A 16,871-nucleotide genomic window follows, 5' to 3' on the forward strand; every position below is an offset into this window, starting at 1 on the left:
TAACCTCACAATCTCTGACCACCGATCCCAGAACTCAAACACATGCACACCATCACTTTCTGTCATAACAAGACGTCTGTCCCTTATCTATGTCAGCCTGCCTCAATGAAAAACTATCTGGACTTGCCACCTCCTCTGAGCCCCAAGAAAACTGGTCTCACAGTTTACACCCTGGCTTACAAAGATTACATTCAGCTATTCAAAGCTGCTCTTCATACTGCTCGTGCTGCCTACAACTCCAGCCACATTCACTCTAATTCTGCTAACCCCAAGGTCCTTTTCTTCACAATTTAGAAGCTCCTTGAACCTTTGGATAACTTGTTCCACTTCTAAGCTGTTAAATGCAACACCTTCCTGATATTCTTCCAAGGCAAAATTGAGACCATCTACAACCAAGTGGCCACCTCAATCCACACCCTCTCTATCCCTGAGTCTGTCACTCCTAACAGGCCAGTCATTCTCCCATTTCTCCCTCATCGCCTCCTCTGATCACAGCTAAACACTGTCTGGCATGAAGACTGCCACATGCACATTTGATCCCCTACCCGCCACATTAGTCAAAGCCTGCCTCCCTCTGCCCACTCGTCCTCTCTGTCATCAACTCTGCCTTTAAACTAGCATCAGTCAAACCTATCCTCAAAAAGCCCGGCCTTGACCCTGACATTCCCAACAACGACAGATCCATCAGCAATCTCCCGTTTCTATCAAAAATATTGAAATTCACTGTCACCGCCCAACTCAAAACCCATCTGTACTCCAACTACCTCTATAAACCATTTCAATCCAGTTTTAGAACCCAACACAGCACAGAAATAGCCCTGATCTTACTTCTCAGTGCTTTGACACAATCTACCACTCTATCCTTCTCTCCTGCCTTGAGTACTCACTCAGTATCACTGGCACTGCCCAAATCCAAATCAAATAGTGCCCCAATTTTGCAGGGATTTCCCCAAGCTGCAGTGCTTTTTCCCCTCAAATTTATCCTCTATATGCTCCTCCATGGTCACATCATATGCTACCATGGACTGCATTTCCACTGTTATGCCAATGACATGCAGCTCTAAATCTCCACCAAATCCATAACCATCTGACCAAGTCAGTGTTACTTCTGCAGTGGTGGAGGAAATAGTGAAAGTATCTCAGGGTAAAATTCTTCTGCTGGAGTCTTGCAATGAAATTCTTACTTAAGTAGAAGTAGATGGAAGTAGTTGATTGAAATAAGGAAATGGCAAAAAATTAAATATTCATTTTAAGAATGTGGAACCTGTGGTTTGACACTGTGTATGACACAACATGGAATATGATGCTCATTGTTGTGATATGAGAAAGTTACTGTCACTCTTCAACCTGACAGAATGAAGGCTCCATCTGGCTCTCTACTCCTTGGTGAGTGAAACAATGAGCTTATTTAAATAAAAGAAATGGAGATGAAGAACTGAAGTCTTGTATATGAGACATCCAATTGAATCTGTTTAGATGTTAAAATGCATATTTAGTCATTGCATTGATGTGGTTGCTGAAGCTAAGATTTACAACATTTCTGGTATTTATCACTACTGTGGTAACTCTGATGACTCTGGTTCTGCTTTTGCAGACTTTGCCATGCTGCTTGCGTCTGGATTGACTGTTTCTGCAAGTAAGCAGCGGGAAGTGTTATCCAGATGTTATCCAGAATTATGCAAACACTGGTGCAAGTAATAGCAAATATAATATGCTCAGCCATCCATCTTCTCTGCTCTGCCTGTCTTTTCTCCAGTCTCTCTGAATGTCAGTCCAAACCGTCAGCAGTTCTTTACGAGAGAGTCAGTCAGTCTGACTTGTGAGGGAGAGGAGAGCTCTGATGGATGGACGCTGAAGAGGATATCAGTAGTAAAGACAGAGAAGTGTGGAGCTGCTCGGGGTTTTGGGAGACGCAATGGTTCCTCCTGCATTGTCTCAGATCTGTCTCCATTATCAGACCGAGGTGTTTACTGGTGTGAACACCGCAGTGGACAGAGGAGCATCAAAGTCACCATCACTGTATCAGGTAGAAGACTTTCTGTATGTCAGAGATCTAATCTGGGATGGACAGAGGACAGAATCATGACTCCAAGTGAATGCATACATTGCTCTGTGTCTGCAGGATGTGTACATGGGCAGCACGTTTTTTTATCACAGATTTTATTGAGTCTTCAACAGAAACAAAGAACAAAACAGTGCATCAAAAAAACTTTGTTGTCGGGCAGCACTGTACATGTGCATTAGTCATATATCAGACCTCATTTTCAAATTTATTACGTTTGAGGGGGGCTTTGTACAGCGCTACATAATTTGCATTGATATCTCCATGCTTGGTAGAGTAAAACAGCAAAAGGAAAGTTAAACCATCTTTCAACAGTACAGGGCAACAGGGAAAATTATCATCAACCACACCTCTCATCTACACAGATATCCTATCCATTTTGTCCACCTTGCGATGTAAATGTCATTCCTCAATCTCAGCCTTTCCATCTCATGAATCTCTTTGATGATTTCGAGCCAGTTCTCTATTGTAGGTGGATCAATTTGCAACCATTTCCGAGTTATTGCTTTTGTAGCCGCTACAGTCGTTATTTTCAGAAGATACCTGTCATTTCCTGCTATTTCTTCTGGTAGGTCACCCATATAAAGTGTCATACATGTAAAAGGAATCTCTCCTCCAAGAATATCCAGCACGATTTCTACTGTAACAACTTTATAAGGTGATAATATATCAGTGTGTTTAATTCTGCTCCCCCGAAGTGGTGAAAAAAATTAATAATTCTGCTTTACATTTAATTTGACTTAGACCTGTGTCTGTTCTTGTTCTCTGTGTTGTTCAGATCGTCCTTTTATCATGGAGATCCCTGCACTCCCTGTGATGGCAGGAAGTGACGTTACTCTGCGCTGCAGGAGCAGGAACGGTTCCACCATTCCGGTTAACTTCTTCAAGTTTGGCAGACATAGTACCCCGATTGGAGCTGCACCTGAAGGAGAGTTTCCCATCAGAAATGTCCAACAGTCTGACGAAGGTTTCTACTGGTGTTCTACTGGTCAGACTGAATCACCATCGAGCAGGCTGAATGTCAGAGGTCAGGACACTAATAATTTCTTTTTGTTTCCAAATAAATTAGTGTTTTCATGGTTCTTTACAGCTACATATATTTGGTACCAAGCCATGCAGATAGTTTTCGGATATGTTGCCCAGGTTTTGAGTTATTTGTGACTGAGATCTTTGACCCAGTCCTGATACAACGGAGGTAAATTGTAGTCTTTGTTGCATACAGCATTAAAAAAAATACATTTAAAGAGATCAGCATGTATCTCTTTCTCTTATAGTAATTCTGACACACTTTGTTTTCCTCATGTAAATAACTTGATTTGAGCTTGTGTATACAGAGTATTACCTTGGTGACCTGATTATTGCACATGTGTTAAGTTGTTAACTCATTCTATTATTATAATTCAACTAAAACAATCAACAACAAAAAACAAAACTTTCTGTAATTTTCCAGTTGAAGAAGAGATTGACTGACAAGTTTACAGCTAATTTAATTGGATACCATGGTTAACATACTGCACTGAATGCGCTCTCCTCCACAGCTCCTCCTCCTACGGACTCCACATCACTCATCTCTGCATCTGCTCTGGTCAGACTGCTCTGCCATCTAGTGGTCATCAGTCTACACCACATCTCAGTTGGCCTGATGGTGTGAGCATCCTAATGTAAACTTAAAACAACTACATCTTTAACCTGACCCTTGTTACTGAGACATTTGTTAGTAACCACTTAAATGAAAAATGTATCGGTTGATGGCTCAATTTCAATTTCTGCCTTTTATGCATCAATTTACGGCGGAAATGTTTTTATTTATACTGTTTAAAGGGAAACATAAAATTCAGGCAGCAGGTGACAATTTGAAATCTAAAAATATAATACAATATATTGCAGTAAGGCTCCTAGGCATTTTTTGTTGCTTTCAGATATGTATTCTACTGTAGATCAACTTTTCACATTTACTGTCTTCCCTGCTGAGTCAACACACATGTAGGCATCATTAATTTTAGGAACCTCTTGAAATGTGCATGTGGTGCCCTTTCAAGTTAAAAATATATTTATTCATTTTAATTCAGTTATAAACCTCGAAACTTTAATTGGTCCGGTGTCTCAGCAAGTTTTCTGCTAATGTTCAAAATGTTCTGCACATTCAGCATCTCTCCCACATATCTGTGTTCTCTGACAAGTCAAGAATAAAGGAATATTTTTGAGGGGAAAAAAAGGCAATATAAATGAGAATAAAGGCACAATCTACCGAGAACAATATTAATAAGAATATTTAAGATGATGTACCTACTACAGACACCGAACCGCTTGGGACCAGTGGATGAGACAAGCGAGCTGCGCTTCATTGGTGGTGGAAAACCGAAAGTAACTGCAAACACTGATCAGGCATAATTTTCATCACAATTCCACACTAATGAAATGCAGCTCTGATGCTTAAGTGGGATGCATGCAGGATCAGAGGGACAGTCCCAAACAGAGCAATGGTGTCTCTAAGCAAGGGGGATGCAGACCTTTTGGTTTATGTTATTCTCTCACTAATTTACGGCAGACTGTTAAGGGAATGTGATGCCAACCAAGCCAACCAATCACAGTTCTTGCGGTCTTCATCGCCACAACGTGTAGTTATAGTTGCTTATTTGTTTTACATTTGAGGGCTTTCTGGGTCACCGATGATGATGATGATGATAATTATTGTGATGTCAGTGTTGGTCGTGATAAAGAGGCCAGTGCCACGTTAATTGTTTGCTTGTGTCAATAAAGCATTGAATCTGAAGTTAAAAGTTCCTATTATTACAAGATTATATAATAAGCAGTGCACGTTTGACTAAGAGCTAATATTTTAAAAATATGTTAAGTAAAGTTTTAAAGTAAGATTATTGATATACAACATTACCAATCACAGTATAGCCATTCAATATTTATGGTAATATCGAATATTATCAACTTAGTGTTATTCAGTTAATTTCTTAATTAAGTCATTCAAAACATTAGTTTTCACAAAATATTAAAATAAACAAGTTTATTTAAAAAGCTACCTGTAACAATGAAAATGATGGCGCTACAGAAGGCTGTTTTCACTTACACAGTAGTACACCTGTTAAAACTTTGATGTGTAAAATTGGTGGAGTTAGTCTTTAAAACAGTTAAAACTGTTGGTTTTACATACTTCCAGTTTATTAGTATGATCCACCTCACTGACAGACAAGTCAGAGTAATAATCTGGAGATCTGGCAGTAATCCAAGTAAACAAATTAGGGTGCACGGTATTATATTTCTAAGAATACATATTTTCAAATAAAGCTGCCAAAAAATCTCCACAACATGCAAAGTGTACACTCACACATAACAAACATACAAGCAAGTTTGACACTGTCCAGTATTTTGTGCATTATCTTAATGTATAAAACTTTAGCTGGGCTAATTCTGGTGTGACAGAGAGAGGGAACTGGACTGTAAAGGCGCCTGAATTGAATGTGGTTTTCCAGATGCTATAAACAGCTTGCCTGCTTTAAATAAAATTTAAAAAGGAAGTTTTTCCTTGCCTCTGTCGCCTAGTGCTTGCTCTTGGTGGGAATTGTTGGGCTTCATTAAATAACCTCATAGAGTACGGTCTAGACTTGCTCTTTTATGAAAAGTGCTGTGAGATAACTGTTGTTGTGATTTGGCGCTATATAAATAAAATTGAATTGAAAAATTGAATTGAATTAAATTGTTTATTTGTCATGGTCCATGTACCTATTTATGTATGTTTTATACACATTTTTAATTAGATTATCTGTTGAAATGCTAGAATTGTTTTACATTTGGCTGACTGGAGAATTAGCTCCACCAACTGTTTCCTTGATGCACTTTAAATCGACACATAATACTAGTCGATGGAAACCAAAACAAATTGTGATACATCTGGATGGAAACTTGGCTGGTGATTGTAAATGTTGACAGCTTATATTCTTTTCGAGTGTCTTTTTTGTTTTGTTTTGTTTAGTTTTTTTGAATCCCAAAATGTCTCTCTTCCAATCCTCTGTGGGTTTAGATGTTTCTCTCTGTGCTTCCTCTTCTGCAGTGGATTTCTCCCTCTGTGATTGTGGCTGCTATAGAAAGACAATCTCATTCTTTGACCATGAGGAAATAAAACCTGACAATTGACTTTTTAAAGAACTGAAGCTTTTTCTTCTCTAGAACTGGGCTCTGAGAAACACATGGCCACAAAATGACTTGTGCACAGTGCATTAAAAGCTGAGTTTAGTTTTTACTTTATGGTTATTGTAATTGTTTACTTTACTGTGTTTGTTGTGTTAAAAGTGTTTGAGGTTAGATTTTTGCTGTCAATTGAAGTAAAGTTAATAGTGATAAATTTATTTGCAAAGTAATATCTCACTTAGAATAACTATCGGGAAGTGTCAGATTATGTGCTATGCTTGAGAACATCCCAAGTCCTTGCTAATTACTTGTCAAATTGACATCACTTTATAATAAAAAAATATAGGATTGATAACAACCAATCATTTGTGCCAGATGTCAGCTGTAACAAAATAACACATTTGGTCGTTTTCACAAATATTTTTTATTCTTTTACATTTCTACAAATTAAAAAATACATAGACTGTGGAGAGCAGTATTGTGTTTTACTTCCCTACTTGCAAACTAAAATACGTAATATATGTAGGTAAAATCGGATTTTTTCCACTCAGTTAAAAAACAAGCTACCAGAATTTGCTTGCTAGCAGAAGTAAAGTGATCAATCATTTTGCATATAAGCTCTGGCCAGAAAAAATTTCACAATGTTTACCAGGTCCGTAGTGGCATGATGAAAAAATGTAGTTAATTATAGTAACATATACCCAGCAGGTGTCTGGTGTGGAATTAAATTCAAGTAGAAATGTTTTCTGATCAGTTTTCGGTAATGACCTGTTCAAATTCAAAATGTACAGCCTATAAGTGAAGAAGTGGAGTAGTGAAATAGTTAGCCTTGTGGTCCCGCAGTGAACACTATTAAAATGCACCATTACCCTGACCTATTGCATGCCCTTTTGACCTGTCAGTAAACTAAGCTAAGAAAAAAAATGGAGGACACTAGCGAGCAAAGCCATGCTGATCAGATAATCTTGACAGTGAAGGATCTGAGAAGCAGTGTTGACATATATAGGTTCTACAATGTAGAACGAATCTACATAACTATGGTATCTCAACAACAACTTACACAATGTTTATTTATGAGCATGTGAATGTACTGCAAGGTATAGTGGCATGACTAAAACAATGTAGGTAATTAAAAAGTCATACATGCCTACCGGGTGTCTGGTGTGGAATGAAACTCAACTAGAAAGGTTCTCTGATCAGATATCTTGATAGTCACCTGCAGGGACGACTTCTGACAGAGATATGTCCGAGCTGTGTGTGGGTTGATTATGGAAAGATGAAAGCATTTTGAAGATTGTTGATGAACAGAGAGGTCTTCCCACCAGCAGACAAAGGGAGGGTTAAATTAAATATATACGGTAAAGACTTTATTAAATAAAAATTTTTGTTTTTGTTTGCTTTTATTAAAATTAAAAATGTACAGCCTGGTGGTCCTGCTGTGAACGCTAGTAAAATTCACTACTAGCTTAACCTATTGCACACAAGTGAGGAAAGCCAGCGCTGATCGGATAATCTCGACACCGAAGCGTTTAGGTTCTACACTGTAGCTCTTCCTCTGGGTTGTTGTCGCTGTGAAGTCGCGGTATTGTATATTATGTGGGTCACATAATGGGGAGAGGTGGAGAAACTGTGTACCTGACACAATAAACCTAAACTGAATGTTACAAAGCAAACAGCAGCAGGCCCAAGCTACTGTAACGTTAGCTAGGAACAATGATACTGAAAGACTTGACATTTAAAGTAGTTAGTACTCAACTGTTGCATGGTAATGCACAAGTGGCCTACATGCCTATTGCTTCGGCTATCTATAATGTTTAAAATATAATCAATATAACAACATGTCATACAGAATCCTGTGTGTGCTCTGCGCACATATGGGCACAATGAAAGGAGAGAAGGTCAATGAGCCAGAGTCTGTCCTGAGCCTGATCAGGATTCGCAGGGCTTGCAGACCTCTAATCCTGTCCCGTCTTGGCATCAGTCATTTCAGCAAATGACCCAAGGCAACAGTTGTTTACATTCATTTGACAAAGTCCTCTGCTGTCCGTCAGGAGAAAAGGAAGAAAGCATTACTAGTTTTGTTTTTGTGACAGTGATTTCAAATTCTGTTGTTCTACTAACAGGGGGGTCCCATCAGAAATTACTTTTGTTTAATTTTTGAGGGTTACATATATAAACAATGTATAAACCTGTGCAAGACATTCATCCCTCACTGGCTTCTTGCCCACCCATAGTGCCACTTGTGTTGGTAACCTGTTGAGTACCTGGCCAAGCTGGAGACCAGCTGAGGCTGCTGTCAAGAATTTAAATCCAGATATTGTTGTGTACGCTATCACAGAGAACAAAATCAGCTGTGTTTGCTGCAGTGCACCTTCAGGTCATACGGTGCAAACCTGTATGTGAAGAAAGATGTGAATAATCTTTGATTGAAAACTAATCTAGGAAGGTTAACCTGTCCTGGGCATCCTTGTAAGTGGCTGAAAAGAAGCATAGGTAGTAACCACAACGTACTTTGATCTTTTGACTAAGTAAATAAGTAAGTAAAGTTTATTTATATAGCACCTTTCACAGTTAAAAATCTCAAAGTGTGTCACGGTAAAATGTGATACAATACATTAAAGTGAAATACAATGCAGGAGAAGATTTACATAAAAATGCAAAACATAGATCAGACGACTAAAAGCTTGCTTGAATGGTAGAGTCTTCAATTGCTTTTTTAAAGAATCCACAGAATTCACACAACATAGAAAGGGAGGCAATGCATTCCAAAGCCTAGATGCCATTGCTTGAAATGATCGATTCCCTCTGGTCTTAAATTTAGTGTGGGGAACCTCTAACAGCCTCTGACCTGATGACCTCCGACTTCGGCTGGGAGTGTGAAGCTGTATCAAGTCAGAGATGTAGGGAGGAACTTGACCATGCAGGGCTCTAAAAGTAAGGACCAGAATTTTAAATTGAATTATATACTGGACTGGTAACCAGCGAAGGGATGCTAAAAAGCCCTTTTGTTAATGTGAATTAAAAAATCCTTGCAGCAGAGTTCTGAACAGCCTGTAGACGGTAAAGCTCCTTCTTGCTAAAACAAGTAAAAAGAAAAGAGGAAATAAAAGCATGAATGATCATCTCCAACTCACCCTTTGACACCAGTGTTGTTACTTTGTAAATATTCCTCAGTTGGAAGACAGTTCCTGACTAATTGTTTAGAGACGTACTCCTAAAAACAGCACCTAAGCTCCTAAAGTTCAGCTGGACAGACAAGTCTAATGGTACTTTCAGACCAAAAGCAAAGCGAGCGTTCAGGGCGGTGAGTTGACATGCAAAGTCAGTGCAAAGATGTGTAGAGCCGCGATTTCCTGTTGGGCGGCGCAAAGCGATGCGAAGGGGGCGGGGCCAGCGACGTTGAGTCGCGATAGCCTATCAGTGTTGAGATTGTCCGTACGTCACCGAGGCTTCTGAGCGTTGTGTGGAGAGGGCCGGGCAGAGCGGGCAGATGGCAAGATATGTCGCTGAATTGACTAATTATCTGTTTTGGAGGAAATATATACAAAACATGATGGGTCCCAAGACAGAACCCTGAGGTACCCCACACGACAACCCTGCAGTTTCAGACATGATCTTATTTACATAAACACTAAAACTTCTACCAGAAAGGTAGGATGAAAACCATTTTAAAACTGATCCAGACAACCCAGCCAGATCATTAAGTAAATTAATCATATTGTGATCAATAGAGTCGAAAGCAGATGAAGGTCCAGTAGGAGCAAAACGGTGTATTCCTTGGAGTTAGCTGACATCTTAATGTCACTAGAAACTTTCAGTAATGCAGTTTCTGTAGAAATTCTTTTTATAAGCTGAGAAAAGAAGGGGGCTCTCACATTTCTCAGTATTTCATTTACAGAAACCCTTAGTTCTCTAAGATGAAGCCTATTAACCTCGAGTTTAGAGGATTTCCATAGATATTGCTAGATAGATACTTTTCTACAATGGGAGACAATGTGGGAGACGATGCTTGATTTCAATGGTGCCACTTTATCTAAAACACTGATTTTTAAAAGACTGAATAAAAGCATCAGTCGTACTCCCCTCTTTCTTACTATGTTCCTCTCTGTCTGTAATCCATTAACCCCACATTAATGACATATTTATAGATATGTCACATCAAAAGGAAAACACAACTAAATGCACAGATTTCAGAGTTTACATTTGTTATGTCTTTAGTCACCCCTAGTGTAGAAAACACTAAACTTCAAACCAAGATCAGTTCCCTGAACACATCCTTATTCTCTTTTGCTTTTTAGCTTTGTGAGTCCAAGCATCAGTTTAAATATCTGAAGGAGGTGATTCAGGAGTTTGAGAAACAGCTGACTGAATTGACACACAAGCACAAGCAGAAGGTACTTTGTGTCCTAATGAATATTATAATTGTTGTAGTTTTTATTTACACTGCCTTTTATCAGAATTTCTCTGCTTTGCCAGCAAAACATCATGAACAATAGTTTTGACTACAAATAAATTTTAAAAGATATTAGTGCACAACTTCTAGCCAATCAAAAATAAGTAGTCATTCAGATCTCAGAACATTTACTTCATAAAACAAAATGTCATCTGATCTCGTTCTTCTCAGTTGGAGAAGAGGCTTTTTAATAATCTTTTCTTTTCTCTTAATCTTTTCACACTGGCTGTTCCGCCAGTGTATGAATGTGTTTGACTGGTGAATGCAGATGTAGTGTAAAAGCGCTTTGAGTGGTCGAAAAGACTAGAAAGGCGCTATACAAATATGGAGCATTTGCATTTATAAACTAAAACTGCCTTCAAGGGTCGTACTGCTAAGAAATAAATCTAACATTTTTAATTGTTTGTGAACATAATTTCAGAAGCTCAAAATACCCATGACCATTGTTTACTTCTAGGAAATCCGTCCATCAGGAAGTCTTAAGCTTAGTCTGTCTACAATAAGCAAAAAATCAGCTCCATTGATAGAGTGATTAGTTTGATGTGTATATATTATGTGAGCATTCAGTGCCAAAGAATGAAGTAGTATGATGTTGTTTGGGTGGTTTAAGTTGTCACGACTGTGCACCATGGCGCTCTCCAGGGTGCTGATCCTGCTGCTGGGCGCTTGGAAGCTCTCTTTCTGCCCCAACCACAGCAGCGGGCAACAAATAATTTACTTGTTAATCATTGACAGCAACTGTTTGCCAAATACACTGTTAGGTTTTTTTGGTTTGCTTAATCTTGAATCGCTTTTCACATGTGAGTACTAGAGAGAAGTGTACTTAGTTACGTTTGTTTTGTTTTCTGCAGCGTAGATTGACGGCTGCCAAGTAACTTGGTTGCATGTAATGTTTTTTTTTGTTTTGCAAAGAGAAGTTAAACAGTCTCCTGCATCTCACTGCACGTCATCACTCCATTTGTACAGTTTAATCCCAGGAAGTGTTGTTGTTTCAGCACATTGTTTGCATTTGATTTGAACATTTGATAAGCTATTTTTTTCTTTACATTTGCTTTTGGATTTAGGGATGAAACAACAAGAAGACATTTATTTTGTTTGCAGTCACTTCCCAAGCATCTTCATTTTCCTCACTTTTTATTGTGTGACTAAATACTCCTTATTATATTATTTCTATGATGCACCTCACACCAGCAGCAACATTTCCCTACCATGACAATTTGGTTATCTTCTGGCTTCACTGTAATTTTCCAAATTTTTCATTCATCATCCATTTGTTATATTTGAAACATTAGATTGTTGCTCCTGACATGTTAGGCTAGGATTTTTTTAGGATTAGGATTTCTACTACACTTTTGAAAAGAGGAGAAATATTTTTTGTTTAAAAAAAAACTACTACTAAGCGTAATGGTTGTGCTCCCATTTTGTTTATTCAGAAAGGCTTTCATCTATTTTGATCTAATAAAACTTAATATAATATTAGATTATATTAATTGGCCTATAATACTTAGAGGTAATATTTCTATTTATTTTACATAGTAGTATCCATTTCAAACTGTTTTATCATCCTGCCATATGACTCGCTGTTTCTCATTTCTCCAGTTTATGTGCGTAAGCATGGCAAAGAGTTTGCGTGGAGGACTGCACATTCTTCCATCAAGTTTACATTTTATAGAACACAACCTTTGTGTGAGAAGTGACATGCGCACATTTGCAGCCCCGTTTTGTGTGTATGCACCGTTTATAAATGAAACCCTAGGTCAGTACAACTACACATTAGTTATAATTAAACATAATTGTGCCATCGTCGGCTTCAAGACACGTCTTGTACTTAAAAACATTTTTTTGACATTAAACTGGAGTTATAAAATTGCATATCTTTATAAAAAACAATTGAAGGAAGTTTTCAAGAGTTTGAAGCCCAAGTAAGAAAAATTAAGACAACTACAACAATCTAAGTGTTCCTATGAACACTGAAACAGGTGTCCTGGTTCATTTGAATGTTAATCTGAAGTTAATACGAGGCTTCAGCAGTCAGACGAATCAAATGTCTTTTTAGTGCAAGATGCCCTCTTTTTGTTTCGATTCCTCTACTGCGGGTAAATGTGGGACCCACAGTAATGTTGGCCTTGTTGATGGACACACAACAGTGGGCACCCCCCATTCTAATGCAGTTTTAATTGTTTTGATTTTGCTTTAGTAATCTGATGTATGTGCTATTGTACAATAACAACTGTAATATTTTAGTAGGTCAGTTTATGGGTATAATGTGTAAGGTTCACACAGGCACTTTGGGCAGCGTGTGGGGTCCTTCGGGTTAGACAGGAGGGCACACACGTCAGTCAGTAGACGTAAACAGCCTGCTGTACGTAGAGACAACGTTCTGCTGATGTGCTTGTGTTTCTGTATTCACAGAATACGAAAGTAAAGGAGTTATTGAAAACTTATGCACGCCTGGAAGTCCTTTTGTGTCCAAGTGTGCAACATCAACAGGGAATCACATAGAGAGAATTGTATACTAAATTACAAAAGAAAAAAACTGTCTCAATGTTCATATGATCACATTACTTTTTTTTTTTTCTTTTTTTTTATTTAAGACAGACTTATAACATTGTGAATCTTTCCTTTAAACTACTCTACCCTTCCATGGATTGGGTAAGCCAGCTGCATGGTAACAGTCGACATTGTTCATTACAAAATTCTGTCCATACAAGACAGTAACAACTTTATTTCAGTCAAGGATGCATAATTTGTTAGTGTCTAGTAATGAAGTAATATATAAGCATTAGTGACCAAACCACCATCTTTCAACTGTCCAAAATTAACTGGCAAGGCGACCTTGGCAGAGACCAACTTTAATGTACTATCAGCAGGATTTAATTATTACCATGTCTGTTACCATTGTTACTAAAATAAAACTGACTACAGCAACAACAAAAAAATGAATAATAATAAATTTATATTTGCATGATATTACATCACAGTAAACCATTCTATAAAACAGTCTGAGTGCGGGATGGAGGGTAGATGGAGGATCAGTTTGCTGCAGATACATCAATCTCAACATTAAGATTGGTCATGATGCCTGAGATGAGAATGGGTAGGCAAAAAAAAGTTGTCCCTGGTCCTCCTGCAGTCCCATACTTCCTTTGGGCAGGGGCGGAGCTGTGGCTTTTGACTTGAAATGAGTTAAAAAATGTACTGCTCAGTTCACTCAAGTCATTAAATTAAGCTCTATAAAGAATCAGCATATTAGTAGACCTCCCGGAATGAGTTATGTGAAAGGTAAAACTCTCCGGACCCCTCTGGTTTGTACTTTCAAGAAAACACGGATAGAAACTTGTCGTGTCTTTAATACAGATTTAATAAAGATGTGGACTTCATAATAATGAAAACAAGTAAAAGCCTGATAAAGGCACACTTATAATTTAACTATGAACTATGAATAATGGAAGTTGTATCAGTCTTCAACACTGAACTCGAGGCAATGCTGTGGGTATTTCAGGGCATTCTGGGTAACCGATGACTCTGATGGTGATGATGGTGAAAATGATCTCAGTGTTGGTGGTGATAAAGAGTCTGTTCCATGTAAATTGTTTGTCTTTTGCCAATAAAGCATTGACTAAATTTTTATTTGATCATGTGAAAGTCATTTTATCTCAGGAACATATAATAAGAACATAAGTGCAAGTTTGACTATATATATTTTTTTCCTTTAATGTTGTAATGTCTTAATGATTTGCAACATTACAAATCACAGTATTGTGATTTAACACTTAGGTTAATATTAAATATTAGCAACTTAGTGTGCAACCATCGTTGCACACCCACCATTAGATTCTCTTTGTTCTTTAATCAATCTTGTTAATCTCCTTTTAAATGTAATATTTCCCTATAAAATACTACTCAAACTAAACTCTCTACAAACTAAAATACTGTAGTAAAGTATTGGAGGAAATGAAGCCCACACTAGTTTGCCTGTCATTTAGTTTCTCTTTCTGTTTGTTTTGTTTTTGCTCAAACAGAATGTATCACAGGATGTGACTAGAAGAAATACTGTACTCTAGACAAACAAGATTTTCATTTTTTTGGAGGAAGTTTAACACATGAGAAACAGCATAAAAAACCCACTGACTTCACCTCACAGCCTAAAGCTTATAACTGTCTTTAATGTTACAATTGTTTCATTTCTTTAGCTGCTCACTGCAATTCAGATCAAACAGACATATTTTAGATGTTCTTTTATATTTTTTCTTCTGATCTTCGGGACTCTGGGATGGGTCACCTGAGTGATGGAAACTGCTTCAGCAACTTCAGAGTTTGGATTTTTCATCACGCTATCATTTTCCTTCTTCTAATACAATCTTCTGCAGGTAATATATCCCAGCACCATATCCACAGCTTTGGCAGGTTTCTATTGTTTCTATTGTGTTTTTTGTTTTTTACTTATTTGCAGCTTTATTCTTCTAAATGTTGTGTATGTGTTGTTAGATGTTTTCATCATCTACATGTGTTTTATGTCTGTCTTTGCCTGTTTTATGTCTGCATGCACATATGTAAAACATACTTATGCACATATGATAACAGACTGTACATTTCTTTGTGTGCGAATGATTTTTTTTAGCAAAAAGGATTATGTGCTAATGTCTTAAATTCATTAATCATTTAAAGCATGAATTAAATTCTTCAGTGCAGTTTGTTCCAATGGACAAAGATAAAAATGTTATCCATTTCAAGTTATTTTGGGTTTAATGAGTTCAAAAGAAAATGAAGAGAACTGACAGAAAAAAACTGGTGACATTGTGCACATACAGCAGTGAGATCTGTGAGTAAGGTCAGTAAAACAGCCACCGGAGATGTGATTATATGTTTATAACAGGAATTAAATTTTTCTATCACAGGTTTGCCTACAGTGCTTATTGCGTCTCAGACAAAAGTGGCAACAGTAGGTGATGACACCATCTTGCCATGCCACCTGGAACCTGCCACTGATGCTGCCTCCATGACTCTAGAGTGGTCAAGACCTGACCTGAAACCCACTGTTGTCCATGTATGGCATGAAGGCAAGGTTGCGCTGGCTGATCAAAACCCATCATACAAAGACAGAACAACACTGTTTGTTGAAAAACTGAAGCAAGGAGACATTTCACTAAAACTATCCAAAGTGGAACTCTCTGATAATGGCACATACAGATGCTATCTTCCAAAACTGAACACAGAATCATTCATCAGACTTTCTGTTGGTAAGTAGAAGATAATAATGTGTACATAATGTACAAAAATAAAGGTAAAAATTCTGATTCTAGATTCTTAATTGTAAATTTATTTGGTTTCTATACTCCTCTGTGACAGTAACTCCATATCTTTGGGTTGCGGACAAAACAAGACATTTGTGGACATTTTTCTGACTGTTAGTCAAAGTCCTAAAACACAGACAAGGTGTTTGCTGTTGTTCCATAAGCTTCATGCAGCGTACTATGCAGTGACTTAACATGATGCATGCTGCTTAGAAATTTTATTTGACTTTCGCCTGCGCTGCTAAATGTCACCATGTCGCATGACGTTAAACCCTCGCGGGAGCAAGGAGGCTGCAGTTGTCACAGTCTGGAGACTACAGTTGCTGTTCTCCGGCTGCACCAAGTTGAAATGAAATATTGTCAAAAGGTTCCACCTTGGTGCAGCTGAAGAAAAGCAGCGACTGCAGCCACCTTGAGATCAGTCATTGTTCTAAGGTCACCTACTCTACTGGAAGTAGAATATGTGTCTGACTTAACAGCAGTGTTTTTATACCCCACCCAGTCACCTGCAGCTTATGTTTTACTGCGGCTGCCTTTCACTCAAGTTGGCGAAAGGCATCTGCAGTCATCTCAAACACAACTATAGTTGTGAGCAGAGTCTTCTGGTGGACGTTATTATTTGCTTTTGGAAACAAAAACAGATAAAAAGAGTAACACCTACAAACTGACTCCAAACTTCCATGTAAACGTCTATTAAAGTAAATGTATGCTCACTTAGTCAATTTCCTAAGGACCAGCTATGCTACATAAATACTATGCTTTTTTGTGTTTTTAAGAGTTTGACTGATGAATAACATTCATTTTTACATGAATTTGCTATATTGTGATGTATTCGAATGCTTATGTGATATACAGTAGATTTTATACAACGTACATCTGTCACGTGGTCACAATTACGGAATTACTTAATTTGGATTGACTT

General features: G+C 37.9%; 1 protein-coding gene across 1 annotated transcript; it reads left to right on the forward strand.

The window, feature by feature from the left end:
• The first annotated feature begins 1,339 nt into the window (after positions 1-1,339).
• On the forward strand, positions 1,340-3,846 carry LOC123970346. Its single transcript, XM_046048356.1, has 5 exons — positions 1,340-1,386; positions 1,595-1,636; positions 1,757-2,026; positions 2,841-3,089; positions 3,601-3,846. The coding sequence occupies exons 1-5, from the start codon at positions 1,356-1,358 to the stop codon at positions 3,711-3,713; spliced, it is 705 nt and encodes a 234-aa protein (XP_045904312.1). The 5' UTR covers positions 1,340-1,355; the 3' UTR covers positions 3,714-3,846.
• Positions 3,847-16,871: the final 13,025 nt, after the last annotated feature.

The sequence above is a fragment of the Micropterus dolomieu genome, linkage group LG04 (assembly GCF_021292245.1).
Source record: "Micropterus dolomieu isolate WLL.071019.BEF.003 ecotype Adirondacks linkage group LG04, ASM2129224v1, whole genome shotgun sequence".
NCBI lineage: Eukaryota > Metazoa > Chordata > Actinopteri > Centrarchiformes > Centrarchidae > Micropterus > Micropterus dolomieu.

Coding starts and splice junctions, on each gene's coding strand:
- LOC123970346 (XM_046048356.1), top strand. CDS start 1,356: ATGAAGGCTCCATCTGGCTCTCTACTCCTTG. Junction 2,027..2,840: donor AGTCACCATCACTGTATCAG/GTAGAAGACTTT, acceptor TGTGTTGTTCAG/ATCGTCCTTTTATCATGGAG. Junction 3,090..3,600: donor GAGCAGGCTGAATGTCAGAG/GTCAGGACACTA, acceptor TCTCCTCCACAG/CTCCTCCTCCTACGGACTCC.